We start from the raw sequence: 27500 nt of genomic DNA, 5'->3' as shown, positions 1-27500 counted from the left end.
GGCGTATTGGTGGAGCTCATCTGATCTTCGTTCTCCGGAATCTGAAGGTCAGAATTTCTCAGACTCACAGGGAGCACAGGACGCTTGAAAATGAGGGTTATGGGTTCAAACCCAGCTGGGACACTGCACTGTACCCCTGAGCAAAGCATCACAGTATCAGTCACCTCTGTGTGAAAGGAGCACCAGGCAGTGGTGGATGAGAGCTTCACTCAGCCAGAGGATAATGCAACTGAACCAGCACAGGAGACAGAGAGATACCCCGTCTGTGGGACTCTGGGACAGTGTGGCAATGCTGCGTGTTTCAGCTGCCCCCCCCCAGCATACGGCTCATTACGCAGAGACAGGGCAGGGTAACAGATACAGCTGTGAGACCGTGCCATTTCAGTGTGAAGCACTGCCTGAGGCTCAGGATAACAGGATTAACGGTGATGTGAGAATCTGTGCATCCAGCATCCTCTCCCACCCAGTGCAGGTGCAGTGAGCATGAGGCCTGTTACCTGCTCCAGTTTGGAGTCCGCCCCCCTCAGCGGCGTCCTGGCCTCCTCCTGATGCCCTGACAGGCCGGGCGGCGGAGATGGCCGGGGCTTCACCTGGAGGATCGCACCCATCACCGTCTCAGGTGTGGTCACAGCACCTGGGGGGCAGGAAGAACTTTAACCAGGGGTGACATCACTGCAGGTCAGAGGTCGCTTCTGTCAGCAGCCCTACAGCACGGTTTACTGTGATCGCTGCAGCGGTCTACCTGCATCTGAGAGGAGCAGTCTCCCTGCCTCTGAGAGGAGCAGTCTCCCTGTGTCTGAGAGGAGCGGTCTCCCTGTGTCTGAGAGGAGCGGTCTCCCTGCGTCTGAGAGGAGCGGTCTACCTGCGACTGAGAAGAGCGGTCTCCCTGCGTCTGAGAGGAGCGGTCTCCCTGCGTCTGAGAGGAGCGGTCTTCCTGCGTCTGAGAGGAGCGGTCTCCCTGCGTCTGAGAGGAGCAGTCTACCTGCATCCGAGAGGAGCAGTCTCCCTGCATCTGAGAGGAGCAGTCTCCCTGCGTCTGAGAGGAGCGGTCTACCTGAGGTGGAGCTTACCTGCGTCTGAGAGGCGGAGCTGCTGCATGAGCAGGTTGAGCCAGTAAGCTGTGAGGCCGTTGGCAGCTGGCAGGGCATCGCAGGTGGTCTTTATCGCCACGGTGACCTCACTGGTGTCCAGCCCGAGCAGCATGTGTCTGGCCTTGTACAGGTTGGTGATGTTCCTCTCCAGACTCTTCACCACTACCGACTGCGGGGAGAGAAGGAAGTACAGCCTTCAGACACACACACCGCCTCCTCTGTGTGGCCAGAAAAACTCCTGAAAACAATTCTGTAACAGGCATGGAGATGATCAGTAATGCCAGTGTGAGTAAGGAGGAGATATTCAGGAAATAGAAAGGAGTATCCAGAGGCATGCTGGGTAATGACTGTACCTTAGCCGTCTGTTTCATCTTGGGCTTGACACTGATGAACACACACAGGTTCTGCATCATCTGGCTCAGCTTGCGAGGGTCCACCTCCCCTCCCTCCCTCATGTCAAACATCAGGCACACAGGGAGACAGTCCTGTGCAATGATCACAGAGCTTCAGCCTCAACGATTAACTCACACAGGCTGTTGCAACGATCACAGAGGCACAGCCTCAATGATTCACTCACACATGCTGCTGCAACGATCACAGAGTCACAGCCTCAATGATTCACTCACACAGGCTGCTTCAATAATCACAGTCACAGCCTCAATGATTCACTCACACAGGCTTCCTCAACGATCACAGAGTCACAGCCTCAATGATTCACTCACACAGGCTTCCTCAATGATCACAGAGTCACAGCCTCAATGATTCACTCACACAGGCTGCTGCAACGATCACAGATTCACACAGACACCAAATCGTGGGGGAGCGGGGGTGACAGAGGACTGAAACCCACCAGGATCTGCTGTCGAGCCAGACACACCCCATCCACCCCGCCCTGAATGGTGAGCGAGGCGGAGCCGTGGGGGGCGTTGAGGTCCGGCAGGAGGATCTGCGTCTGGGTCAGGTGCATGATGTTGAGGAAGCTGGCCCCGTTCTGGCCCAGCAGGAGCAGCTGCTGCTGCGAGGTGAGCTCCAGCTGGGTGCTGATCGTCACACTGGCCTCCACACCCACAAGCAGCTCCACCAGCACACAGGTGGCCTTCTGCTCGGGGTCAGGGGTCACGGGAGAGAGAGAGGGAGAGAGAGGGAGAGAGAGAGAGAGAGAGAGAGAGAGAGAGAGAGAGAGAGAGAGAGAGAGAGAGAGCAAGAGAAAGACAGAGGGAGAGAGAGAGAGAGGACGAGGGACAGATGGAGAGAGAGGGAAAGAGAGAGAGAGAGGGAGAGAGGAGAGCGAGAGCGAGAGAGAGAGGAAGACGGAGAGGGAGAGCGAGAGAGAGAGAGAGAGAGAGGAGAGCGAGAGCGAGAGAGAGAGAGAGAGAGAGGAGAGAGAGAAAGAGAGGGAGAGAGGGGAGAGAGAGAAAGAGAGGGAGAGAGGGGGAGAGAGGGAGAAAGGAGAGAGGAGAGAGAGAGAAGAGAGAAACTTTGACATTTTGAAGCTCTTTATGAAACCATCGTATGTCTTCACACATCAAATTCAAACGTTTCTGAAAAGATCAAAGAAGGTATTTCATCAGACAACTACAAAAACACCACATGAAAACATCCAACACCCTCATTCCAACCACCCATCCACACCTATCCTGTTATGGTACCTTCTACTGGAACATGTAGTTGGTGTGTGTTTGTGTGTGTGTAGATGTGTACATGTGTTTATGTATGTGTTGCTTACTATATTGTAAAAATTCAATTGAAGTGAACTGATAGATAGTGAGAGAAAGAGACAGAGAGAGACAAGGCACCAACACCCTCCCTAGTCCACAAAGGAAGTGCTTCAGAAGTGTGTCTGATACATAGATAGCAGCTTGAAAGGAAAGATGAAGATATAACTGTTCCAACATTTAAACTGACTGCTGTATGCTTTGGCAATATTAAATTCAATAGAGGTGCATTTCCTGCCAATAAAGCACTTTCTGTTCCTCTCAGCTGAGACGGCTGAGCGGTGAGTCAGCCTCCGCTGCTCTCCCCAGCGCCCGAGCCGCCACAGCCGCGGCGATCGGAGCCAGGATTCCCGCGAGCGGGGACAGGCGGCAGGCTCACCTTGACGGAGGCACAGTTCCCCTGCAGGCCGCGCACCTGGCAGGTGCAGATGTAGAACTTGGGCTGCTGTCGGAAGCTGACGCTCACGCCGAACGCCTGTGCCACCTGCTGGATGACCGGGGCACTCGCGTCCAGCGGGGCCTGGGGCACGAGCGCTCCCGGGAGGTCAAAGGTCAGGACCAGTGGCTGGAGATCCTGTGACCGAGACAAACCCCATGTGACCCCAAAAACACACCCTGCATGGTGACCCCAAAAACATGCCTCATGTGCCCCATTAATAAACACAAGATGTGTGACATCACTGGTGAGGATTATGGGATGTGTGATGTCATTGGTGAGGGGTTATGGGTGTGTGATGTCGTTGGTGAGAGGTTATAGGGTATGATGTCGTTGGTGAGGAGTTATGGGTGTGTGATGGGGGTTATGGGTGTGTGATGTCGTTGGTGAGGGGTTATGGGTTAGGGTTAGGGTTAGGGTTATGGGTGTGAAACTCACTCGTATTCTCCTCCTGGCCGACTCCACACCTAGCACAGGCCCTGCAATCGACACCTGGGACACAGAAAGCAGGTGAACCAGCGCGGTGGGCGGAGCCGCATCCCCAAACAACATCCTCTCCTCTGTAGCTCACTTTAACTACTGAACCGACTGCAGCGATCCAAATGCGTCACACCCCCCCGGGCACGACACTGCCCCACAACGCTGCTCTGACCACTGCTCCACTCTGCTGCTCTGACCACTGCTCCACTCTGCTGCTCTGACCACTGCTCCACTCTGCTGCCCTGACCACTGCTCCACACTGCTGCCCTGACCACTGCTCTACTCTGCTGCTCTGACCACTGTTCCACACTGCTGCTCTGACCGCTGCTCTGACCACTGTTCCACACTGCTGCTCTGACCGCTGCTCTGACCACTGCTGCTCTGACCAGCGCTCAAGTTATATACCTCTAGGTTGCTTAAAAACAAATCTGAATGTAAATACTATCTGTTTATTCTGTATATTCCAAGCTCATGATTACATTTTGTAAAATGAAGCCTGACAGTAGCTGTGTCATTGGGTGACAGTACCTGGTTGCTCTTCTCCCCGGTGACGTTGTGGCGGTTGGAGTCAGGGAAGTGGATATGACATTCTGTCACCTCCATCACCTTTTTAATGTTCCCGCCACCTTTCCCAATCACATGCGAATGCTCTGTGTGCGTCACATCCATCTTCAGGGTCACCTTGTTCACCTGAACACAACACAGGAACATGCTCATTCACCTGAACACACACACAACACAACACAGGAACATGGTCATTCACCTGAACGCACACACAACACAACACAGGAACATGCTCATTCACCTGAACACACACACAACACAACACAACACAGGAACATGGTCATTCACCTGAACACACACACTACACAACACAACACAGGAACATGCTCATTCACCTGAACACACACACAACACAACACAACACAGGAACATGCTCATTCACCTGAACACACACACAACACAACACAACACAGGAACATGCTCATTCACCTGAACACACACACAACACAACTCAAGTATATTCACCCAAACACAGGTATCAGACAAAGTTGAGGAATGAAAAATTATATAATTAAAAAATGAGATAAGGAAAATAATAAATGGCTGAAAGGCATGGAATTCAATATAAACTTTCAGAGATAAAAAGTATGTTAGTAAATGAATATGTATTGATGAAAGCGGTTTGTCTGATCAAAATAGTGCAAAGGTGCTGACTCTTCCAAGCAGTAAAACCAGTAGCTTGGCTACCTTTGTCTCCAGAAGGTCTAAGATCTTCCTCTTGGCCTCCTGCACATTCACCCTCCTCCCCTCCACCTTCACGTGTGGATCTGAGAGACACATACAGGTGTGAGTTCCTTCAGCTGAGCGTTACAGCCCAGCCGTCAGGTTTCAGGACAGAAGCTCGGGAGTGGTGTGATACAGACGGGGATGTGAGATCCTGTCTCTATTGTATGGTAATGAGCAGGTGTGGGGGCCGCAGGTGAGAGTGAGCGCACCTTTCTTTGACTTGGCTCCAATCTTCAGCTTGGAGGGCCATTTAATCTGGGTGTCAGTTTCCATCATCACCTGTGGAAGAGTAGCAGGAGGGGGGGTCGGTGCCAGATGGTCTGTTCCACGATTAGCATCCGAAAGCATAAAGTGCCTGCCTGTTACCCCGTCAGAGGGGCCAGCCTCCCTCCAGGGCGGGGCAGTAAGGCAGGGAAGGTGGGAAGGTGGATGCTACACAAACACTGTCTGACTGTGACTCGCCTCTAAGCCACTTACCTTCTGAAAGAACTCCTCGCCAGTCAGGCCGTTTCCATCCTCAGGGGCTGAGAATGAGAACACAGAGAGCAGTTATACACTGTGTGTGACAGGACTCAGCTGTGCTACAGGCCTAATGCCCTGTTTCTCTGTACTGATCTGGGATCAGTCCCAAACACACACACACACACACACACACACAGTGCACCTGTGGTGAGAGACCAGTAATGGCATGTAAAGACTCATCCTCTCATGATTCTCTGAGCCTCTGTTTATCATCAGCCTCCATATGGTGTCTGATGATGTTTGCATTGCATTATAAACAATATAATCTGCATATTATATTCAATTAACAAACAAATAACACAGTCTTTATCAGCCCTAAGCCTGTGCGGTTAACTTGCTGAACCTGAAAAAATGTGGGAGAAATACTACCCTCTACAAGCCAGAATCAACACAGCTCTGAGTTTTGAGTTTTCCTCGACTCCAAATCGTATAAATCATTCTTCATGATTCATTAGCAGTTCAGACCTAAAGGCCTGTTTGTATCCGCTGCAGCAGAGTCTGCAGTGTGATCCTTCAGAATGAGACGTGTTGGTGCGGAGAGCGACCGGCACATGACTGCAGGACTGCATTTCCCAGCTCAGCTCCTCTGCCTGTTTCTGAGTGGCCTGCCTCCACCTTAACAGCTGCACAGACTGACTCCGTGCAAAGTTTGCAGCTAAAGAGTGAACACAGGAAACAGCCCTGCTGGAGGCTCCGCCCCTATTGCCATAGGTTACGGCATCCCAGGCTGAGGAATGGGTAAGCCACATGGGGCCCTGAAAGAGCACAAAGACGGGGACGAAAAAGAGCCGAATGTTCCACTGTGTGCGCAAACACACACACACACACACACACACACACACACACACACACACACACACACACTCCCTCTCATGCTTTTTAAAACTCCTGGCTATGAATGCCATCAGTACCTGCCGAAAACTTTCACATAAAAGCAGACCATAATAATCCAATCCAATAATCTTTCTGACAAGGCACTTAGCTTCACACAAATGACAGGGGACGCATGAACCATCCCCGAATCCGCCGCTTTCCCTCCGCTGAGAGGCACGGCTGCAGAAGCCGGAGTGGGTCAGTACTGCAGAGAGGACAGAGTGTGGGAGCTGTGCCGTGTCTGGATCAGAACCGGACCACAGCGGTCCGTAAACTCACAGTGCAGCATGCTCTCCAGCTTCTTCCTGTCAATCCGGAACCGCTCCTCCACCCACTGCGGGTCCCTGGGCTCTGACCCGGCAGGCTCTGGCTCTGGCTCTGGGTCGGCGCGTTTATCCTCCTCCTCCTCATCCCCATCCTCAGGGTGCTCTCGGGTTGGGTCTGACCCGGTTTCTGTCTCTGCAGGTGTCTCTGATGGTGGGTTTGGGAGGCCCAGTTCAGGACAGTCCACAGCAGTGGTGTTCATGGCGAGAACGCCGTCAGTGTGACCAAGGAGACGGAGAGGCAGAGAGTGGGAGTACAGGAACCCCCACCCCCCCCACCAAGACCCCGCCCCCATAGACCCATTTACGTCAGGGCCTGCGTGTGTGCGTGTGTGTGTGTGTGTGTGTGTGTGTGCGTGTGTGTGTGTGTGCGTGGTGTGTGTGTGTGCGTGTGTGTGTGTGTGTGTGTGGTACTACACAGGAGAGGGACACACTGGTGTGCTTTTGTCCTGTCACATCACAGCAATAGGGGCCAATCACAAAAGGACACATGCGCACCCAAGACAGAGTAAAGCTGGACAGACATGGAACTGTCACCCCAATACTTTAAAGCGGAAGTTATTTTCTCATTCCTGTCACTCAAGCTGAATGCTGTGCTCTTCAAGCATCTTTTAAAAGCAGCAGGAGCACCAGCAGACTGAGCTTACTACACACCCTAAATTTAGAAAATTAACAGAACGTACAGACACTCCTTCCAAAAATACTCAGAGTGGCAGAGGGGCAGAGTGATGGTAGGACACCCTCAGGTAAACACTCCAATCACATCTCACCTGCTGGGCCTCGCAGGCGGTCAGTTAGACTGTAATTATATCTCTCCCAGCCAGAACTGTCTCTCCTGGACTGGCAGCTTTTACACTGAAATACAGAAATCAGAGCCAGAGAGAGAGGGAGGGGTAGAGCAAGGGAGAAACAGAGAAAGAAAAAGGGAGACAGGGAGAGAGAGAAAGAGAGAGAGACAGAGAGGGAGAGAAAGAGAGAGAGAGTGGGAGAGGGAGAGAGACGCCAAAGTAGAAATGGGGTAAAACTCCCAGGAGTATGATTGTGACCTCTTCTCGATGAACAGTCTCTAAATATTTTATTGTACTTGTCTGGCTGGTGTAGTGGAGGCCTGCCTAAAGACTCCATGCTGCTAAGACACAACTGTGTACAGAAGATTGCTACAGAAACACACACTGCCAGAAAATGCATGACACACACTACCTAAAAACGTATGTTACACACATACATACACACACACCCCCTAGAAAATGCGTGTCACTGGTTTAAGTGAATGGTTTGGAGTCCCCCCCCCCCCCCCCCAGCCTGAATGCGGAGCAGAGGCTTGAGATTCCTGGGAGTGAGGAGAGGGTGCAGGGCTTTCAGACCTGACCTCCAGCACAAAGGCCTGAATAAAAGAGCCAGCAGCCAGCAGCACCACTGTGTTTGCCACCGTCACCTAGCAACACATTTGTTTACGAACAAGCGGGCGGTGAGAAAGTCATAAACTTCACGCCGAAAAAAGGAGGAAAAACACCACGTCTCCACAGCAACCGAAAGGAGCCCAAAACTCATAACCCCCAACCTGCTCATCCCAAAACTTATGAGATTTTATTTTTATTTTTCCTGTTTGGTGACAGCAGCTCCACCCCACTGCACTTACACCCTGTTCAGGACAGAAGCGGCCAAAGAGAGCTCCAGGAGGCACAGAGATAGGTGCTGTTTCATTTACAAGAGAAGATGGTGATCACAGCGATTAGGTACAAAACAAGAAACATTAACTGGGCGGATTTTATCCCCTCACTCATGCTGACATGGGGAAGAACACTGCTGATTCCATGGGTCCCAGCTGGATGGAGCCCCTCCCCGCCCCCTCCCAGTATGAACTTTTTAAACAGTAAAGGGTGTGAGCTCAGTCCTGAGGAGGGAGCTGGGAGCGATGAGAGAGAGAAGATAAAGTGCCTCAGAAAGCTGAGGGTTTACAGCCCCATCGCCTGGAGACAGCGCAGCTCAGGAATGAGAGTACCTCTCCAGCCTGCAGAATCAGCCCGACCTGCCCGCCTTCACTGGGGGACTCCCAGGGTGACAGCCCATCCGTTACCCCCCGAAACAACCTGCTGATAATTAAACCCAGGGAACGGCCACAATGCACACTCTCCCAGCACAAACAAAACAGGAGCGTCAGCGGGGGGGGGGGGGGGGTCACAGCGAGAGTTCAACCCTTACAGCAGTGCCAAAGCAAGGACTCTCAGGAGGCGGCTGGATGTTCAGATGAATCTCCCCGGCAGTGAAACCCAGCGGCCTCCAAAGCTCACAGACCTGTGATCCCTCTGCAGCGTCTGCAACAAGCCACCCGTTGCAGATGGAGTGAATCATCCTCTGCTGCTAATCATTGAAGGAGACTTTTATCTCATATCTCGTGATATGAGTAGCACATACTGTAATGTTATTTTATATACACACATACAATGTGCAAATGACTGAAAGTGTAGCATAGTGGTTAAGGAGGACTCGTAACCGAAAGGTTGTCGGTTTGATTCCCCACGGGGGCCCTGCTGTTATACCCTTGGGCAAGGTACTTAACCCACAAATGCTTCAGTAAATTTCCAGCTGTATAAATGGATAACATTGTAAAAAAAAAAAAAAAACTATAACCGATGTAAGTCGCTCTGGATAAGAGCGCCTGCTAAATGCCAATAATAGAATGTAATGTAGAAGTGGAGATGCAGGGGAACCCATGAGTGCTGGGTCGGGGTACTTCTGCCACCACTGGTGGGGATTTCTGTCTTCCTTTGCTCTGTGTAACAGGGCCACTGACTCAGCTTACACTTCTACACGCTGTTCTTTCACACAGCTGGGTGTGTACTAAGGGAGTTCAGCTTAGGCACCTGACAGCACTGTCCCAGCAGGGAATCAAACCAACAGCCTTTTGGTTATAAGCCCTGCTCCTTATCACTACACCACACTGCTGCTCCTTACCGCTACACCACACTGCTGCACTGCTCCTTAGCACTACACCACACTGCTGCTCCTTACCGCTACACCACACTGCTGCTCCTTACCGCTACTCCACACTGCTGCTCCTTACTGCTACACCACACTGCTGCTCCTTATCACCACACCACACTGTTGCTCCTTACCACTACACCACACTGCTGCACTGCTCCTTAGCACTACACCACACTGCTGCTCCTTACCATTACCCCACACTGCTGCCCTGCTCCTTATCACTACACCACACTGCTGCTCCTTACCGCTACACCACGCTGCTGTCCTGCTCCTTACTGCTACACCACACTGCTGCTCCTTACTGGTGGAATGTTAGATGTGAATTAGAGATAATGATTCATTTCTGGATCAGAAGGCAGCCATTCCAGGTAGGGCAGCGATGAAGACAGGATTCTACCTCCCCAGTTCCAGTACCCATGGCTGAAAGCCCCAGACTACCCCAGCGATCCGCTGCTGGAATATACTCCAATGCAGGATAAATCGCCGTGGGCAAAGAACTCCCACACTGTTCAAATGTCAAAACTCTTCAAGGAAAAGTGACAACAAAGACAGGAAGTGACAGCACTTTAGAGGCTGAAGCAGTAATCACATCCCTGTGTGTTTCCCCGATGCAAAGATACAGAAACCTGCGTGCCTACAAATTAACCACTGAACAGGGCTATGAAACAAACCCTTACAAAAAGAGCACAGAATAAGCAGATCTGACTCAATGTCAGAAATGGGACATTTGGCAAAGACCCCTGAATTTCAGCATTTACAGACAGCCTTTCGCAGCATAAATCCATCAAACCTCTAGAGAACTGAAAATGTAAAATAAGAAAGGACCCATGTTTTAGAGGAGTCCTCTCAAGTAGACATGTCACTCGGTGTCCCTGTGAGAGATGAATGACTTCACTTGACCTGTTCAAGCGACAGTGTTCAACAAACACCTTCCCTTTGAAAAGCTGGGAACAGTGCCGTAACTTCCTTCACCAGGGTTAACTCCCCTCCCCCATGTTGCCAGCAGGTTCCTACTGAAACAGTAAGAATGTAACAAGAGGGCCCCTCATGTGTCCTACTGGCATTTGTGTCCACGCTGCCACCTACATTTTGGTGGAATCATTGCAGGCATCGCTCCAGCGTAATGATTTTGGAGTGCCTCTGTCTTGAAGATAAAAACTTGTGAGACTCTTGAGGGAAACTTTTTCTTAGACAAATAAACCTCCACACCCATCAACAAAAGGATTATTAGACAAATTTAGGAAATAAAAAAGTAATTTAAAAATCCATTTCTACATCTAAACAATTATTTAAATGGCAAAACAAGTGCCAATTAAAGCTGTTAGGCTTAAAATGGGTGAAATGAGTTGTCTGGCTGAGAGACAGAGGCTGCTGCCTGCAGTAACAGCAGTAGCCTCATGAAATTCAATGTGCAGTGTTTTTTCACTCTGTTTTCTTGTGGAATTACACTGCAGCATTCAAACCAGCTGCTCACAGAGGGTTTAGCCTCAGCACCCTGCAAAAGAACAGTTACAATTTAAAGCTTGAACCAGATTATAAGGTTAAGGTGAGGTAGACCAAAACACTCTCTGAAATGAACAACAAGGTTTCCCTGCGGCTCAGACGGTGCTTGTCTTGCATACCATGAGTCCTGGGCTCAGATCTTGTAATGCCACACTCTTCCCTTCTTCTCCCTGCATTGTCCACCTGTTACGGCTCAGATAAAATTCCAAACTGTAGCTCTAACGTACAGAGCAGTAAAACTTACAGCACCCTCATCCACTGCCAGACCCTGCACTCCTGCCAGGAGCCTCTGCTCCACCGCCATTGGCTGACCAGTCGTCACCTCTGGAAAGGGTCACTCCTGTCAGTCAGGCATCTTCTCTCCGGCCCCCAAGAGGTGGAGTGAGCTCCCCACAGCAGCGGGTCACTGCCCACTTTCCCATTCGGACTGAAAACCCATCCCCTCCTAACACTGTGGTAAAAGCCTGTAGTAAAATTTGATTAAATATACAAGCATTAGAGGCAGGAGCCAGGTGACAGTGCCGGCCGTTGCTGTGGTAGGAGCTCGGGGCTTAACCTCTGCGGCAGCTTGGGCTGCTTCAGGCTGTGTGGCTGGGACCAGCATCAGCAGCCTGTGTTTCTACGCCTTCTGACAGCACTTATTTCCAAATTCAATTTCATTTATTTTTATAGTACCTTTGATTCTGGGAAGCAGCACAAAATGCTCTTCAGCCACTGTGAAAGGAAATAAAATAACAAACAGAACAAATAGAACAAAGACAGTTTATAAAGTTAAAATAAACAAGATTTACATAAAAGATCTGAAACCAGTCCAGAATCAATAATTAATTAAAAGCCAATATCACCTCATGAAATATTAATAACAATAATAAATAAGAAATAAATAAACAACAATAAATAAGTAAAAGTAAAATAGCTGAGATTTAAAAACCATAACTGAGGGAGAGTCTCTGATAAAATGAGGAATTGTGCTCTAGTATACGGGGACAGAAAACCTAAGGTGACCTGTCCCCTTTTCTTAAAACAGACTTCTGGAACATGCAGGAGTCCAGCAGTGGCTGACCTCAGTGCTCTTTCTGGTTTATATCTTAGAAACACTGTCTTTGTGTAGTCAGGTGCCATCTCTTTTTCACATTTAAACACCAACAACAGAATAAAACCAGTTCTAAAGCCAACACAGAGCTGATGGAATTTTTTAAGCACAGGGGTAATGAGCTCCCACTTTTTGTACCCTGGCTGCTCCAATAGCATAGGTGGGGAGGATAGAGTGCTGCAGTAGATGCAGCAGATGTATTTTGGCTTCTTGCAATGTTGCTACATTATGAGTGAGGCACTAACCACTCCATACCTGTAAGGCTGAATGACCTGGCCCTGTGTGATCAGCCCGTGTCATGCACTGCTGGTGGGAATGGCCATGCAGACCCTCCATTTTCATTAGGGGACATGAGCCCACATCTCTACCACAGACACACCGTGCAAATCCTGTGCAAACAACACAATCTGTGATGGAGCAGGAGAAGGTGCAGCACAACATCCTTTCTGTCCTGTCGCAGAGTGTGTGTGTGCGTGTTTGTGTGAACGAGTGTGTGTGAGTGTGAGTGTGAGTGTGAGAGTGTGAGAGTGTGTGTGTGTGTGCATGTGTGAGTGTGAGTGTGAGTGTGAGTGTGTGTGTTTGAGTGTGAGTGTGAGTGTGAGAGTGTGTGTGTGTGTGTGTGTGCATGTGTGCGTGTGTGCATGTGTGAGTGTGAGTGTGTGTGTGTGTGTGTGTGTGTGTGTGTGTGTGTGTGTGTGTGTGTGTGTGTGTGTGAGCGTGTGTGTAAGAGAAGCTGCAGGCCTCTGTAAGCTTCCACAGGCGGCCTGGTTGGCAGTGCAGTCTGTGCTGTTACAGAAGCTCCCCCACTTCAGATCTCACACCCTGAATGACAACACAGAAAATAAGGTCATCAGCGCGGAGCACATTTGAAGCAGTGATGAAAAGCATCAGAGCGCGTTAAAGTGAGAGAATTTCACTGGGTTCGAAAGGAGGCGCTTTAATTGAAGATGTTTTTGTGAAAGCATGCCGACCCAAACCGACCTGGCACATCCCGGGCCGCTGGCAGCGGTGGTGCCATCGCTCCGGATCTGCCAGCGAGATGAGAGTTGGGAGAATGAGAGCGCCGGTCCGCCGAGCCCGCCGAGTGAGCCGAGAGTGGTACTGCCAGCCCACAGAGACCCTCCTCTCTGAGAGAAGCAGGTCGAGCGGGGAGGGGGACTCACCAAAACACAGATCTGAGAATGCGGCGGGAAATAAAGGAACTGCAGGCCTTGCAAATGCTTCAGTCAATTCAACATGATCAGAGCACACAGCGAGCTGCCGTTCTATAAAAAGGAGGGAAAAAGTCCTAATGGATCTTTTTAAAACTGGAGCAATGAAGTCCCTTCCCTTCCGCTCTTATACTTTGTGTCTGTTGTGAAAGTAGCTAGAGTGAGTCTCAGGGACAGGGTCAAGCTGTCACACACAGTAGACGCAGCTCCTCTGATGCTCTTGTTGTCCTCTAGTGCCTCTTATGGTCAGATGTTGTTACTGCAGCAGCCACTAAAGCAGTTGGAATTTGGTTGAGCGCAGGACACTTCTGCTAAGATTCTTTCAGTTTTAGGCGAGATTTCATTCCAAATGAGTTTTACTTTTACATACCCATACAATCCAAATATTATTTTTAAAAAGCAGCATGTTAATTTAGGAATTCCTCTAGATCTGCAGCCATTGTTTCAGAAAATCGTGCAGTATTTAGCAAAAACTCTCTGCAAAAGGTGTGCAAAGGTTTTTGCTATGGACATGATCTGCCCCCTTGTGGTGAAAATACACCTCAAGAAGAATAGAAGTAGTGAGTGTTTCACAGAAATTATTTTCACTTGCAATATTTCAGACTGGTACCGTATGAATCGGGTTAGACGAAACCAGCTCCTCCGTACTGCCTGTATCGTACTGGGCTGACCAAATTTACTCTAAACACAAACCCAAACCATCAGGTTAGTTAGGACAGAATTAAAAACAAATTAATACACACATGTTCGGGAGAGGGCTGAATTGTGAGTTAGCTTTAAAACACAGCATTAATATTTGACACAAGCAGCCTTGAAAATATTGGGACACAGGGCCATGCAAAATTCTGTCATTTACAGACACAATAAAATAATGCAAAACTATGATGTTAGAAGTTTTTTGATGTCCTTGATGTGAATATGGCACTCAAAGCCAGCAAACTTTTAGGTTATCACTGACTTTTTTAAAAAAAATCAATGCATTCCCTTTGTTATTGATCTGTGCTGATCTTCTAAATATTTTATCATGTTTTTCCAATAAAATACCACCAGTTGGTTAAGTAGTGCTTCGGAACAATCATTGAAACCCAACCAGCTACCCTGTAACATAAATACATTTATGAAAGCTGACAAATGGGCACTGCTCACTGAAGCTAATACACACCTCTGAGGTTTTGATTTACACCAACAGTGACCTTGAGAGCAAATTTTAAGGAAAATCAACATGATAGGAAAACTATTGGAACACAATCAACGTTAATTAGTAATGTTTATGCTCCAACATTACTGGAATTCAGATGTGTACTGTTGTTTAGAATAGATGATCAAAATAACTGGTAATAACCTGTAGCCCTCCTTTGACTAATTGAGCTTCTCAACAGGCCATGCAGAAAACTGAGAAACATTGCATTGCATGGCTAGCTAGTGAGCTATGTACCTTAATCTTTTGAATTTAGTGCTTTCAAAGCTCTGTACTAGCTGTCTGATAAACAGCTAATTATTAGAAATGGCTAGATGTCAGCAAGCAAGGCTGGATCAAAGTAATTTAGTAAATTAGCATGCTGCTTCATTTTCATCCACTCAAGCATTTTCAAGCATTTTCAAGCATTTTCATCCACTTCAAGGTGGTGAAGCTCTCACCACTGATATCTTTAGGGTTAGGGTTAGGGGGCTGGCTTGTCACAAGTATTGTCAGCCAATCAGAATGTGCAATACCTACTGAAAATAGGCGTCAATTACTAGGACAGAGAGAAAAAAATATTAAATTACAAATACGTAATTGATGTGTTTCCTAGACACCAAGGTATGATGTAAATGATATATGGTGTAGATGTAACTCCAACTCTGGTGTAAATCGTCAAATGTCAGATCGTATAATATTAAATAAATGCAAACAATAACCCAGATACTTCCTGGGCCAGTACATGAGTCTTACTGGTGTTAATCATACCGACCTCCTGTCACAAGTCATTAGAATCAGATTCTCAGTTTCAGCTCTATTTAATATTATGCCGAAATGGCTACAGTTGCCCTTGAAGTGAGTGAGAAGTTTCGGAAGTTTGTTCTGGAGCTGCTAGGTGGCACTGCTTATCCATAAACAGTACAGGGCCGCAAAGCGCTCCGTGAAACCGCTGTGGGCAGCCGCCATTTTGGCTCCGCCTGTGCGCTGTCGGCGAACGCGGCTTCATCGGAGCGGAATTCCCCTTTTCTGCCTGGATCGCTACCAAAAATATCCCGTGACTGCTGGGGAGGGCGAGCAACTGCGGCGTCCGACGCATTTTACGGCAGCATGAAAGGGGCACTATGATGAAATAGCAGATGGAGCCGAAATGAAACGAAGAGGCTAGTGAAGTATTCAGCGTTAGACTTAGTTACAGCTCAGTAAAGCGAGCTGGATAAATTTCGGAACTAGCTGAGTAACTGGAGCGCCAGACGATATGTGGAGAATACACGGAATCCTGGGCAGAGGTAAGCAATGGCATTGAAACACACTTGCAAAGCAGGGTTGTATAGTATCTCGAAGCATTGCTCCAGTGATTAAACCATGGAATACTTATTCCATCTGATGGTCAGGGCAATATCCGTTCATTTTCTATGCATGTTTACGCATAAGACTTGCTTGCTAGCCAGCCAGCAGGCGAGGAATCCAGTGTCCGCCGGGTGTTTTGACTGCCATACTGTTGGCCAGGTAGCTACTATAAAGCTATAACTTCCGTTTCTATAACGTCATCAAATACTATAGGTAGCTACCTGGACATTTAGCTAACATCACCTTTTAGTGGTCACCGGTATAACAGTTTATCGAAACACAAACATTTAAGTCATTTTTTATCATCGATTGGTCAATCGTTCCAAAACGCCGCCTCCATCCTGTATACCGACAGGTTATGCAATGTTTAAGATAACGCTCGCTGTCTAGGGTGTTTCCTTATTAGACCAAGAAGGCTTTAAAAAACCTGATTAGACCAGTTTTCCTGGCATGCAGGTTAAAGTGGTGTCTGCGCAAGGGTGGTTTCCTATAAATACACGGACGTAAGGGCAGTGCTGTCGTAGCTGACATGTGGATTTAAGGGTTTAAGGTTACGGTTCCTTGCATTCCTCAGTGTGCATAACTTTCCAGATGTAGCCCACTGCAACCCGGCGAACCTCTCTGCACATTTAAAAGACAAGCGATAAGACAGCAGAGCTGTATCACATTCTTGAGGACTGGAATCAAGTGGTAAAGAAACATTATGAACCGCGTAGTTTCAATTCCGGCTGCAGATTCTTGGTGTATAGTTCTGATGCCAATAAGGTTGAGGGTTCGAATCCCATTCCTGGGGGTAGTGGAAGTTGTTCTGGGGGTAACGTGCATAACAAGACATGAAGTTATAATAAGAGCTGGTCAGATGTTATTGTAACCCAGACCGTTTTATTCGGTGATTTTTTTTCTACTGCAGTTCTGAGCCGCTGTCACGCGAACGCGCCTCTGCGACTGTCCCAGGGCCACCATGTCGAGGATGACGTCATCAGCACGTCCACGCTTCTGTCCACCGGCCGGCACCCCTCCGACAGGTGTAGCCTGCGCGCAGCCGCGGGGCTTGCACAAACTTTCATCATCCAATTTCATACTTAATCCAGCCTGGCGAAGCGAACAGCGTTTCCATAACGACCCTAATGAGGAGACGTTCTTAGATTAACAGGCCCAAAGGGAAGTGGCTGTTCCGCAACCCTGGCTCCGTGAAAAACCAAAGCTATTGAAAACACTAATCTCACAACAGATTTTTTTATAAAGTGACGTTTGCACAGGGGGATATAGTCAGTGATAGCAGCATTCACCATTTCGCAAGAAAATTGAAATTAGTCCTTTACAGGACTTATTCAGTATTCTCTTACAAACTTGTGAAAACATGCTCTCTACAACTTGTGTAACATTGTCATTCAGAGCACAGCCCTCTAGATAGACTCCAGTTGCAAACCTGCAGTAAAATTGTAGCAACTGATTACATATCGGTGGAGGTCAGTTAATGATATACTGAAGGCCACCCACGGCCCCTCACACACACAAAATATTTACAAACTGACATCTTCCACTGTCCAGATGCAGCTAGCAATATTCAACTAACAAGTGTTGAAATTGGCCCAGTAATAAATAGCTAAAACATTACGCAAATCATTTTTATCCACTCATAGAATTCAAAGTTTGTTTTTCCCATAATTTAATATTGATAGGCATTTCATCATAAAACTGTTATTTTTGAAAATGAGCTGGGTTGTATTTTAGCAAAGGCAGATGCTCAGCGGTGAGCTGCTGTGTGTGTGGAATGCACTCAGTGATGACGGCCTTGCTGTAGTCTCACCCGGCTCTCTGCTGCAGCTCTCAGAGTGGGAAGGACAGAGAGAGGAAGCGTAGGAAGAGAAGTTCGCAGTTCTGCTACTCCAGCCTGCCCCGCTACTCCGCCCTGGATGCAATGGGATGGGTGAGCAATTACACGCATGCGCCTGCTTCTCCAGCACAGGGTCCCATCCGATCAGACGACACTGACGATGATGACGGTGATGAAGATGATGATGGTGACGAAGGGCTGTGTTTCCGCAGGGTGCCGCTGCCGTGCTCTTCATGCAGATCTGCAGAAGGCTGCACTCTGGCCCCGCCCTGAGCGAGTCGAACCCAGAGCCGGCGCACAGGGAGCCAGGCCTGCTGCAGAAGTGTGGCTACAGAGTCCTGCTGGAGATGTGTGAGTCCCCGTCACTGCACACATGCTGGAGATCTGTGAGTCCCAGTCACTGCACACATGCTGGAGATGTGTGAGTCCCAGTCACTGCACACATGCTGGAGATCTGTGAGTCCCAGTCACTGCACACATGCTGGAGATCTGTGAGTCCCAGTCACTGAACACATGCTGGAGATGTGTGAGTCCCCGTCACTGCACACATGCTGGAGATCTGTGAGTCCCAGTCACTGAACACATGCAGAATGCAGGCCAGGAACAGGTCCTAGCTGCACTACTGAACACAGGTCAGGAACACAGCCTCGCTGCACTGCTGAACACAGGTCAGGAACACGGCCCATGCTGCACTACTGAACACAGGTCAGCAACATGGCCTCGCTGCGCTGCTGAACACAGGTCAGCAACACGGCCTCGCTGCACTGCGGGTCCCCTTCCAAGCTTCCAAGCAACAGTACAGTTAAATGTTAGATCAAAAAACACTGATGGCCAGAACAGACCCTGCAGCAGTGGGGATGAATCTGACAATCGAAAACAGACCTGGATGGAAAATATAACCCCTCATAACTGTAATACGGCTTTGTGAGTATTACACCTGTGTGTGTATACACCTGTGGTGGGTGTGAAGTGTTGTTGTTAACCTGTGAGTACGCTGCATTGTGGGTAATGTGCTCTCACCCCTCCCACCTGTCTGTAGTGTCACGCAAAGACATCCTGCCCAGGGGGCCGAGTGTGAAGTGCCTGGGGAGAGTGCAGGAGGACCAGGGCAGCACTGTGGGCCACGCCCTCTCAGACAGCCCCTCCCCCTCTGACTCAGAGGGTGTGTCTATAAGACCTGACTCCTCCCATTCAGGTAGGGCTCCATGTCATTTGGGGATTCATCCATACACAATATGCCGATCAAAAATAAAATGGTTATCTTTAGACCCAAACTTCTATGTTCATCCCTAACTTCTGTATCATCTCTGATTGTTTTTAACACATGATTATAATGATTATAGATGTGGTTTTAGAAGTTTTTGTGTGACTTTTCACTGGCAGTATTTTACATACCTTGTGTTTTTTATTCCAATGAAAGGCATTAGTCCGTACCTGTGTCAGCTCATCCATGTGTGGCATTTTCTGTGATTCCTCCAGCAGATCCTCTGTCTTCGTCTGACAGCGATCCCAAGCACACCAGCTCCTCTGAAAACACAAATTTCAACAACAAGGTGATGTTTCAACTCAAAGATCGTGACTTTGTTCTCCTGTGTTTTTAAGACACTTTAGTATTTACAGAGATTGATACTTTTTCCCAGGAGCCTTTCTGTCCAGAGGAGGAGGAGCTAATTGGTGCAGCAAATAATCTGAAGCACATCGCAGACTCCAGCGTGCCAGTCATTCTAAACATCATTGGTAATGAAATCATTACTTTTCTGCTCTCCTGATTGGCGGATATTATGGCCAAACTGTGCAACATCCCAGCGTGGCTCTTAGCATGCTTCTATCAGTTAAAAAGGGACATTATCAAAACATTAGTCTTATTCAGGGGCTTAATCCAGTGGAGATACTGATTTTTTTCTCTCTTAATAATCACTGTCTCTCACTGTGTCTCTCTCTTAATGAGTATTGTTTTACAGCCAAATACCTGATCCATTGTACAGGGTAAAATTCTCTCTGTCATTGTGTTGGCTTGTACAGTAACCGTACCCTTGATGTTGAGATAATTGTAAACTCACTTGTGCAGTGAGAGAAGCTGGAAGCCAGACTCAGCAGCATGGTCTCTCTCTGCTGCACTGCAGGGATAGAGAGTGCCCGAAGCGGAGACGATGGCACGGCTTTCACCTGCTTCCTGGCCTCTGCCCAGCACGGCTACTGCAAAGCGCAGTTCAACGCGGGTGTCTGCTACGAGAAGGGCAGAGGAGTTGGGAGAGACAAGCAGAAGGTGAAAGAGCTCCTCTTTTAGCAGTGAGCAGGGCAGCAGTGTGGCGCTGTGGTCACTAGGGGGCAGCGTGGGGCAATGGGCAGGGCAGCAGTGTGGCACTGTGGTCACTAGGGGGCAGGGTGGGGCAATGGGCAGGGCAGCAGTGTGGCGCTGTGGTCACTAGGGGGCAGGGTGGGGCAATGGGCAGGGCAGCAGTGTGGTGCTGTCGTCACTAGGGGGCAGCTTGGGGCAATGGGCAGGGCAGCAGTGTGGTGCTGTCGTCACTAGGGGGCAGCTTGGGGCAATGGGCAGGGCAGCAGTGTGGTGCTGTCGTCACTAGGGGGCAGCTTGGGGCAATGGGCAGGGCAGCAGTGTGGCGCTGTGGTCACTAGGGGGCGGTGTATGCCACAGTCGAATGGTAATGTTTCTCTGTCCCTCAGGCTGCTGAGTTCTACAGACAGGCAGCCACAGGGGGACACAGTCAGGCAAAGTACCGCTACGCTAAACACCTGCTGCAGTCCAGGGGGCAGCAGAGTGCGGAGGAGGCAAAAGCAGCCATGGATCTGCTGGAGGAGGCTGCAGGCTGTGGCGTGAGAGAGGTGAGGCCTGGAGCTGCTCCATACGCAGGAGCCACGGTCTGGAGACAGACAGCGGTCTGTCTGTCTCTCTGTCTGCAGTCAGTAAGTCAGTCTGTCTGTGTGCAGTCTGTCTGTCTGTGTGCAGTCTGTCAGTCTGCCTGTCTGCGGTCTGTCTGCGGTCTGTCAGTCTGCGGTCTGTCTGCGGTCTGTCAGTCTGCCTGTCAGTCTGCCTGTCTGCGGTCTGTCTGCGGTCTGTCAGTCTGCCTGTCTGCGGTCTGTCTGCGGTCTGTCTGTCTGTGTGCGGTCTGTCTGTCTGTCTGCGGTCTGTCTGTCTGTCTGCGGTCTGTCTGTCTGTCTGCGGTCTGTCTGCGGTCTGTCTGCGGTCTGTGTGCGGTCTGTCTGTCTGTGTGCGGTCTCTGCGGTGAAGCCTGTGTTGCAGAGTGAGGCTGTAAGGCAGGTGTGTCTGTTCCGTCAGGCACAGGCGTACCTGGGCGTGCTGTTCTCCCAGCCGGGGGTCAGGGATGGCCTGAGAGCGGTGCACTACCTGAGGATGGCAGCAGAGAATGGGGTGAGAAACACACAAGCATACACGCGCACTGTACCTGGGTCAGTGCTGTGAGAGACAGGGTGTAGTTAATGGCAGTGTCTGTCTGCAGGACTCTCTCAGCCGGCTGTACCTGGGTCAGTGCTATGAGTGGGGCTTTGGGGTGCAGCAGTGTTTCAGGACTGCGGTGGAGCTCTACCAGCAGGCTGCTGCAGCTGGGAACCTGCAAGCCGAATGCATCACCTCAGCGCTCTGCTCCAAAGGTACAGAGCACACACAGCTCTGCAGCTCCCGTTTCACTCGCAGTAAAGGACCACGCTTTCTTTCTGATTTATATTATTTATCCTTCGCCTTGCTATCACATTGTGTGAGCTGTGACTGTATGAGAAGGCAGTCCGTGCCCGTGTCCGTCTCTCCCCCCTCAGGTGTTCCCGCGGATGCAGCCCTGCGCCCAATCCGCTCCACCCCCTGCTTCTCCACAGGAGACCGGCTCCAGTTCCGCTCTGCATTTTCCAGCCTGCAGTCTGACCCTCTCATTCAGCCCCTCCCCCACTCCTGGAGCACAGGCAGCCTGCTGGCCCAGGCCCCCCCTTACACCAACCCCCTCTCTGAGGGAGGGGGCACAGGAAGGAGCCTGCCACTGCCCAACAACACCCCCTGTGGGTGGACCATAGGAGTCGGATAGTGAATGCCAGAAAAAAAGAAAGTGTTCTGAGAGAGGATGTCCAGCCCTGGTCTTTAAGGACCGCAGTTCACCTCGCTTACCTGCTATCAGAGCCGCCTCGTTCACCTGGCTTTACCTGTCTGCTGGCAGCCATTCCCTTAACTGAGATAAATATGCATGCATGCGCTGCAGGTTGGCCAGTAGGAGAAATGTGAGACTCCTTCTTTGTGATCATTGAGTGGGTAAAACAGCCTTTTTAAAAATGATGCGCATAAATGATCTCAGTTTGGAGCAGGGCTGCCTTCTGTCGGATGAACTGGGACAGGAGTTAGTAGCATCAGGTCTAAGTGCTCTGCCGTGGAGGGAGGTTCTGCTGACCCCAGGATGGACATCCTCAGTGCAGCTTCACAGGGAGGTGTGTGCGCATCTCCCTGACAAACCAGGCTTTGTTCTGCTGCGGTGTGTGACCAGGCTTCTTCACCAGAGGGCTTGTGAGATCCGTGGGAGGTGAACTCTCACTCTTTCAAGAAGAATATACATAAAGGGAGTTTCTGTGTGAATGCAACATTATTTTTACCCATTCAAATGGTGGGCATTGTGTGTGTTTTTTTTCTAAAGAAGGGAGTGGGTGGCGGGCCTGTTCTTGTTTAAGACAAGATCTTAAGTGCATTTATTTGAGCCTAAACGCATCTGTACTTTTTGTCCTTTGGTAACTGCCATGTAGAGGAGACGTATTGAATATACCTTTGCAAGGGCAGCATGCTCAGCTTTTAAACTCACACACTCATCACAGCCAAGAGATTAAACTAGCAGCAACAAACTCCGCACCCTGGAGCAATTGAGATGCCGGTGAGTTCAGCTGTAGTTGGGTGAGGGGACTGGTAGCACACGCTTCTCACACCAGCTGTGACTGAGCTGTTATTTATTGTATTTTGGTGACGGGCTGTAACTTCACCTCTTATGCCAAAATGTTTACATTTATTAATTTTACTCAGAATCACTGGGAAAAGTGTTATAAGTAACAAATACAACCCCATTAGTTAGCTAATGAATGAAATTTCTCCTCATAAGAGCATATATGCGACTTTTGTCCTGGGCAAAGTTGTTTGGTTTAAGAACAGAAATTTCATTTGTATTTAAGACCAGCAAGATTGCCAAATGTGAAAATGGAAAAAGTGGTCCTCTTGTCAGAACGTGGTGTCCGTGAAATTCAAATTACAGTTCAAACTGTTTGCGAAAGCCGTCAGGCCCGCGTTAGTGCTATGTGCTTTACTTTCATAAAGCAGTGTGTAAATTGTTTCATTAAGGTTAAAAGTGAACTTAACTAATGCATTTCTTAACGCACAAGATGAATACATCAATAAACAAGCCATTTTCTACTTCACAAATTGTGTTTGTGTCTTTAGGGTTTCTAAAGGAAGCTGGAGAACACAGGTCTGGCAGTAAAAAATATCCACCAGTTTGATTGAATCAGCTGTCTGCAATGTGTCCGCTTTGCGCTTTGAAGTTCACTTCAGTAGATAACTAGCTGGCCATTCATAACAAGCGACAGGAATTGAAGCTCAATCACAGAAGCAAACACTAGCATTGATTTCGACGCAACGTAACGCCTTGCTGATGAAAACAAAGTCGGTGCTGTGTCTTTAATGTTGCCTAGATACAGCTTCGAACCAACGCTGCCATCAGAAACCTTGAAAGGCAGAAGTTAGCCTGCTGACTGTATCATTGCTGGCTACACATTAGCTTTGTAGTGCTTTGAGCATAATTTTACTATGACTGTAGGATTAGGGTCGAGTCGCCATGTGCAGCTGACAAGGCGATGAGAAAGACGGAGAGGAAGCGATCGAAAAGCCACAGGTGAAAATGTCACCTGGCATTTGTTTCTGACGCCCTCAGCTTTAGTTTCGGGTTAAAAGAATCGTTTTTCTCACGCCCATGTTCGCTGAAGTTTGCCAAGTTAAATGTTTTACTAAGAAGAGCTGGGTCACTAGCCTAAGCTGGCTGACGTTACCTGACTGCGCTGTCGACATTTCCTGGTGAGTAGACTTTCATCGAACAGCCAAAGAATTAACCTTAGACGAAAAAGTGATAACGTTACGGTTTTACAAACTGACAGTTGCGCCAGTTAGTCGAGGCTGCTAATGTTAGCTGCCTTATCACCGTTGTTAAATAAAATGTCGGTGCACTGTCATTTTCCTCAGATGAAATGACAACTGCAAAAAAAAAGAAAAACAAAAAAATGCAACAAACATGTCTATGCACCCGAACATTTCACTAGCCTGGTAATTCGGCAAACCTTAACTGGCTACCTTTATGTAAATTAAACAACATCTAACAGACTTTTCAAAAATCTCTGAATACTGTCAGAAATCGTTGCCCATATCTGTCGGTTTTAATCCCTACACATGGATATATTCCTTAAAATATATGTATAATTAAAATACGGCAAACGTTTTGGGACTGTTGTATTACCGTTGTAATGTAATGTATTGGCAGTTACTGTAGTTAAACTAAGTTACACATTTTACAAATGTGCGGCCTGTTTGTCGTCCAGCAGGGGGCGCCACCGCATCGCTGAGATTTGAGTCATTTGGGAGCGTGTTCAGACATGCTTCAAGCACAGTCTGTAGGTTTGAATAGTCGTACATTACGGAAGATTTTTACCTACAGAAAGGTACAGTTGTATACCTGTACGGTATATTTCATGCTTGCTACACACAATTGCTGTCCCAGCTAATACAAGGCCACATTTGTGTCATAACGCCATTAACACAAAGTCTGAGAATAGAAATAAGGGAATGGAAAATTCGCATTTGGTTAAACTCGAGCACCGAGCTAAAATGAAAACCGAAATGCCTAAAAGGAAATGCCGCTGCTAGCAGCCAAGGCTTGTCACGCTTTGCTGAAACGTATCACCTTTCTGTATGGTATTCAGTAGTATATGGTGGAAGATTGAAAGACTGTGATTTAAGATCAAGTGTTTTTTTTTTGGTTTAAATGAAATGTATTTATTAACTTCAGCTGGAGCTTTCAAAGAAAGTGCTCTGAAGGAAATAATTCTGCAGACATGGATCAGCTGCAGTGGGTGATCTCTCGTGTGAATGATCACACCTGTTAATCATCCAGACTGAGGGCAATGATTAAGTAACCCCTCCCCAATTATTAGCTCCCCTGTGGCCACTGCGAGGGGAGGAGGTAGCTATGACTTCATTTCTGTGAGGGTCTCTGCAGTGAGTCAGATCTGAGCAAGTCTCTGGAGTTGATCAGATCTGAGCACATCTCTGGAGTCAGTCAGGTCTGAGTGAGTCTCTGTAGTCAGTCAGGTCTGAGCGAGTCTCTAGAATCGGTCAGGTCTGAGTGAGTCTCTGCAGTGAGTCAGATCTGAGTGAATCTCTGGAGTCAGTCAGGTCTGAGCGAGTCTCTGGAGTGAGTCAGGTCTGAGCAAGTCTCTGGAGTCGGTCAGGTCTGAGTGAGTCTCTGCAGTCAGTCAGGTCTGAGTGAATCTCTGGAGTCGGTCAGGTCTGAGTGAGTCTCTGCAGTCAGTCAGGTCTGAGTGAATCTCTGGAGTCTCGTTTCTGTGGCTCTCCCTGCAGTTTCCCATCTCATCTCTATGTGGCTACTTGCTGTGTCCCTCCCGTTGCTCCCGGTGATTGTCGTCTTGGTGACCCATTACCGGGATGCTCTGGCGGCGTTCTGCCGGAACCTGGTACTCCATATAGCTGCGTTCCCCTGGCGGATGCCGAAGGCTTGCGTTCGCAGCACCCACAACTTCATCTTCGTCACCTGTACCCATGGCAACCCCGAGAGTGTGCTGGAGGCCTTCCACCTGTACGCTCGCACACACCCTGCCCTCAGCCTGGGGCCCAGCAAAGGTGAGCAGCCTCATGACATCACCTCCTACCTAACGCCACACCTCACCTGTCTCACCAGGTGTGACTCAGCTGCATGGATGTGCCCTGGAGGCCCTCTGACACCCTCCTCACACTGCAGTCACACACAGCTGCTCCATTTCAGATCATGTGCCGAGTGAGTCAGGGTTCGAGGTTACGACCTTCAGAGTGATCTGCCCCTTTATCAGCCCTGGTGCTTGAGTAAGTGGAGTGCGGTCGTACCGTTCCGCAGGTGAGATTCTGGACGAGGTGGTGAGGCAGGTGGCCCCTTCGCGAGTGCTGGAGTTGGGGACGCACTGCGGGTACTCCTCTGTCCGAATCCTCCGGCTGCTGCCCCCTGGTGGCAGGCTGCTGACGGTGGAGCGTGACCCTGTCACTGCCGAGGCTGGAGAAGAGGTCATCCTGGTGGCCGGCTTCAAACACTCCCAGGTACAGACCACCCCCAGCACACACCTGGGCCTGCACACCACAGACACGGCGTTCAAATGAGTACAGGTGTACACCGCACCCAGACTACACTTGTACTGGACACAGCGCAGACACTGCATTCAAAGCGGAGGTCTGAGCACTAACCTGTCTCCCCCTGTAGTTCCAGCTGCTGACCTGCCCATCGGCAGACGCCATCGTTCACCTGCGTACGCACCTGGGGGCGGGGCTGTTGGAGCTGGTGCTGATGGACCACGATGTGGGGCAGTACCTGTCCGACCTGCAGGCCCTGGAGAGAGAGGAGCTACTCGCCCCAGGGTGTGTCCTGCTGTTCAACAACGCCCACCCCCCCGCGGCCGACACCCTGCTGGGGTACGTGGGCAGCAGGCCAGAGCGCTACGCCATCAGACAGCAGGATCACAGCCTGCTGGAGCTACAGTGCCCCCTGCTGGCAGCTCCCGTGCCGCTGCAGCCCAGCTAATGCTGTCTGTGACTGACCACTGTCACACATCTTTGCTTTCAACTCCCTGGCATCTCACAGGGTGCATATAATTGATACTTTATACTACACTTTAAAATGTCTACATCAAGCGTACTTGTAAAGAGTGGGTCAGTACAAACATAATATGTCCCAACAATTATTGTTCAATGTGAGCCTTTAATCAAATTTCCACCAGGGGGCGCCAGTGATGTGTTATTTGCTGCGTGTTCTCAAAGAGAAGAGGAGGTTAGCACAGGAATGACTATCAATTTAGGCAGATGTTAGATTCATTTTTCAAAACACAGGCAACTGAAATAATTGCCACATATCAATCGCAAGTATTGATGTCAGTTGTCAGATAGTGTCCAGTAGAAATGAAGGTTTTCATGTTGACTTACCGGTCCCTTCGGTGTGATGGATTTGAGCAGTCTCAGACAGGCCTGTTGTGTCTGCTGTGAAAGACTGAAAAGGAGCTGTCCACCAGGAGGACATTTTCCCACAGTTTCCACCAAACACTCAACATCCATTCGCAAGAAGCCACTGTGTGTTATTATTTTATTAAAAACTTATGTACAAAGTGCTGTCAGTTTGGTTTGTGGTAACAAAGAACTCCCTGCCTCATGTCCCCTGCCAGTGTCTCAAAGGAAATATTCCTTGCTTACTTTAAACCAACTACAAGACTTTTACAGCTTGACCTAAACACTTTTAGCCAGTTTGGCTGAAAAATGTATCTATTTACATGAAGACATTCCATAAAATATGTATCCTCTTTGCTTTCAACAATAT

General features: G+C 49.0%; 3 protein-coding genes across 4 annotated transcripts in view; 2 read left to right on the top strand and 1 right to left on the bottom strand.

Annotated features, from left to right (window-relative positions):
* bicc2 (bicaudal C homolog 2) overlaps positions 1–6933 on the bottom strand; it is a 14133-nt gene extending 7200 nt beyond the window's left edge. Inside the window, exons 1-12 of the mRNA XM_036547695.1 lie at positions 6687–6933; positions 5490–5536; positions 5222–5291; positions 4974–5053; positions 4251–4412; positions 3681–3734; positions 3186–3380; positions 1942–2190; positions 1445–1576; positions 1071–1260; positions 498–634; positions 1–41 (exon numbers count right to left, since the gene is read on the bottom strand). The exon at positions 1–41 is cut by the window's left edge and continues 162 nt beyond it. Coding sequence (XP_036403588.1) covers positions 1–41; positions 498–634; positions 1071–1260; positions 1445–1576; positions 1942–2190; positions 3186–3380; positions 3681–3734; positions 4251–4412; positions 4974–5053; positions 5222–5291; positions 5490–5536; positions 6687–6933 — 1604 coding nt within the window. The remainder of the gene's footprint in view (positions 42–497; positions 635–1070; positions 1261–1444; positions 1577–1941; positions 2191–3185; positions 3381–3680; positions 3735–4250; positions 4413–4973; positions 5054–5221; positions 5292–5489; positions 5537–6686) is intronic.
* An 8828-nt stretch (positions 6934–15761) lies between these two features.
* dele1 (DAP3 binding cell death enhancer 1) lies at positions 15762–23120 on the top strand. 2 transcript variants are annotated; one of them, XM_036547976.1, is made up of 12 exons: positions 15762–15988; positions 16960–17074; positions 17877–17979; positions 18099–18237; positions 18926–19081; positions 19369–19439; positions 19527–19623; positions 20010–20152; positions 20572–20730; positions 21185–21277; positions 21366–21516; positions 21679–23120. In XM_036547976.1, exons 1-12 carry the CDS (start codon positions 15958–15960, stop codon positions 21936–21938), a joined length of 1518 nt encoding a protein of 505 aa, XP_036403869.1. In that variant the 5' UTR covers positions 15762–15957; the 3' UTR covers positions 21939–23120. The 2 variants fall into 2 exon arrangements, with proteins under 2 accessions (XP_036403869.1, XP_036403868.1); XM_036547975.1 differs by having other exon boundaries at positions 19366–19439.
* A 1420-nt stretch (positions 23121–24540) lies between these two features.
* On the top strand, positions 24541–26714 carry LOC118790703 (transmembrane O-methyltransferase homolog). Its single transcript, XM_036547694.1, has 4 exons — positions 24541–24591; positions 25511–25789; positions 26040–26236; positions 26397–26714. The coding sequence occupies exons 2-4, from the start codon at positions 25528–25530 to the stop codon at positions 26712–26714; spliced, it is 777 nt and encodes a 258-aa protein (XP_036403587.1). The 5' UTR covers positions 24541–24591; positions 25511–25527.
* Positions 26715–27500: the final 786 nt, after the last annotated feature.

Source organism: Megalops cyprinoides, chromosome 16 (genome assembly GCF_013368585.1).
Source record: "Megalops cyprinoides isolate fMegCyp1 chromosome 16, fMegCyp1.pri, whole genome shotgun sequence".
Classification (NCBI taxonomy): Eukaryota; Metazoa; Chordata; class Actinopteri; order Elopiformes; family Megalopidae; genus Megalops; species Megalops cyprinoides.
Note: the sequence above shows the minus strand (reverse complement) of the source record. Positions and strands in the feature narration are given on the sequence as shown.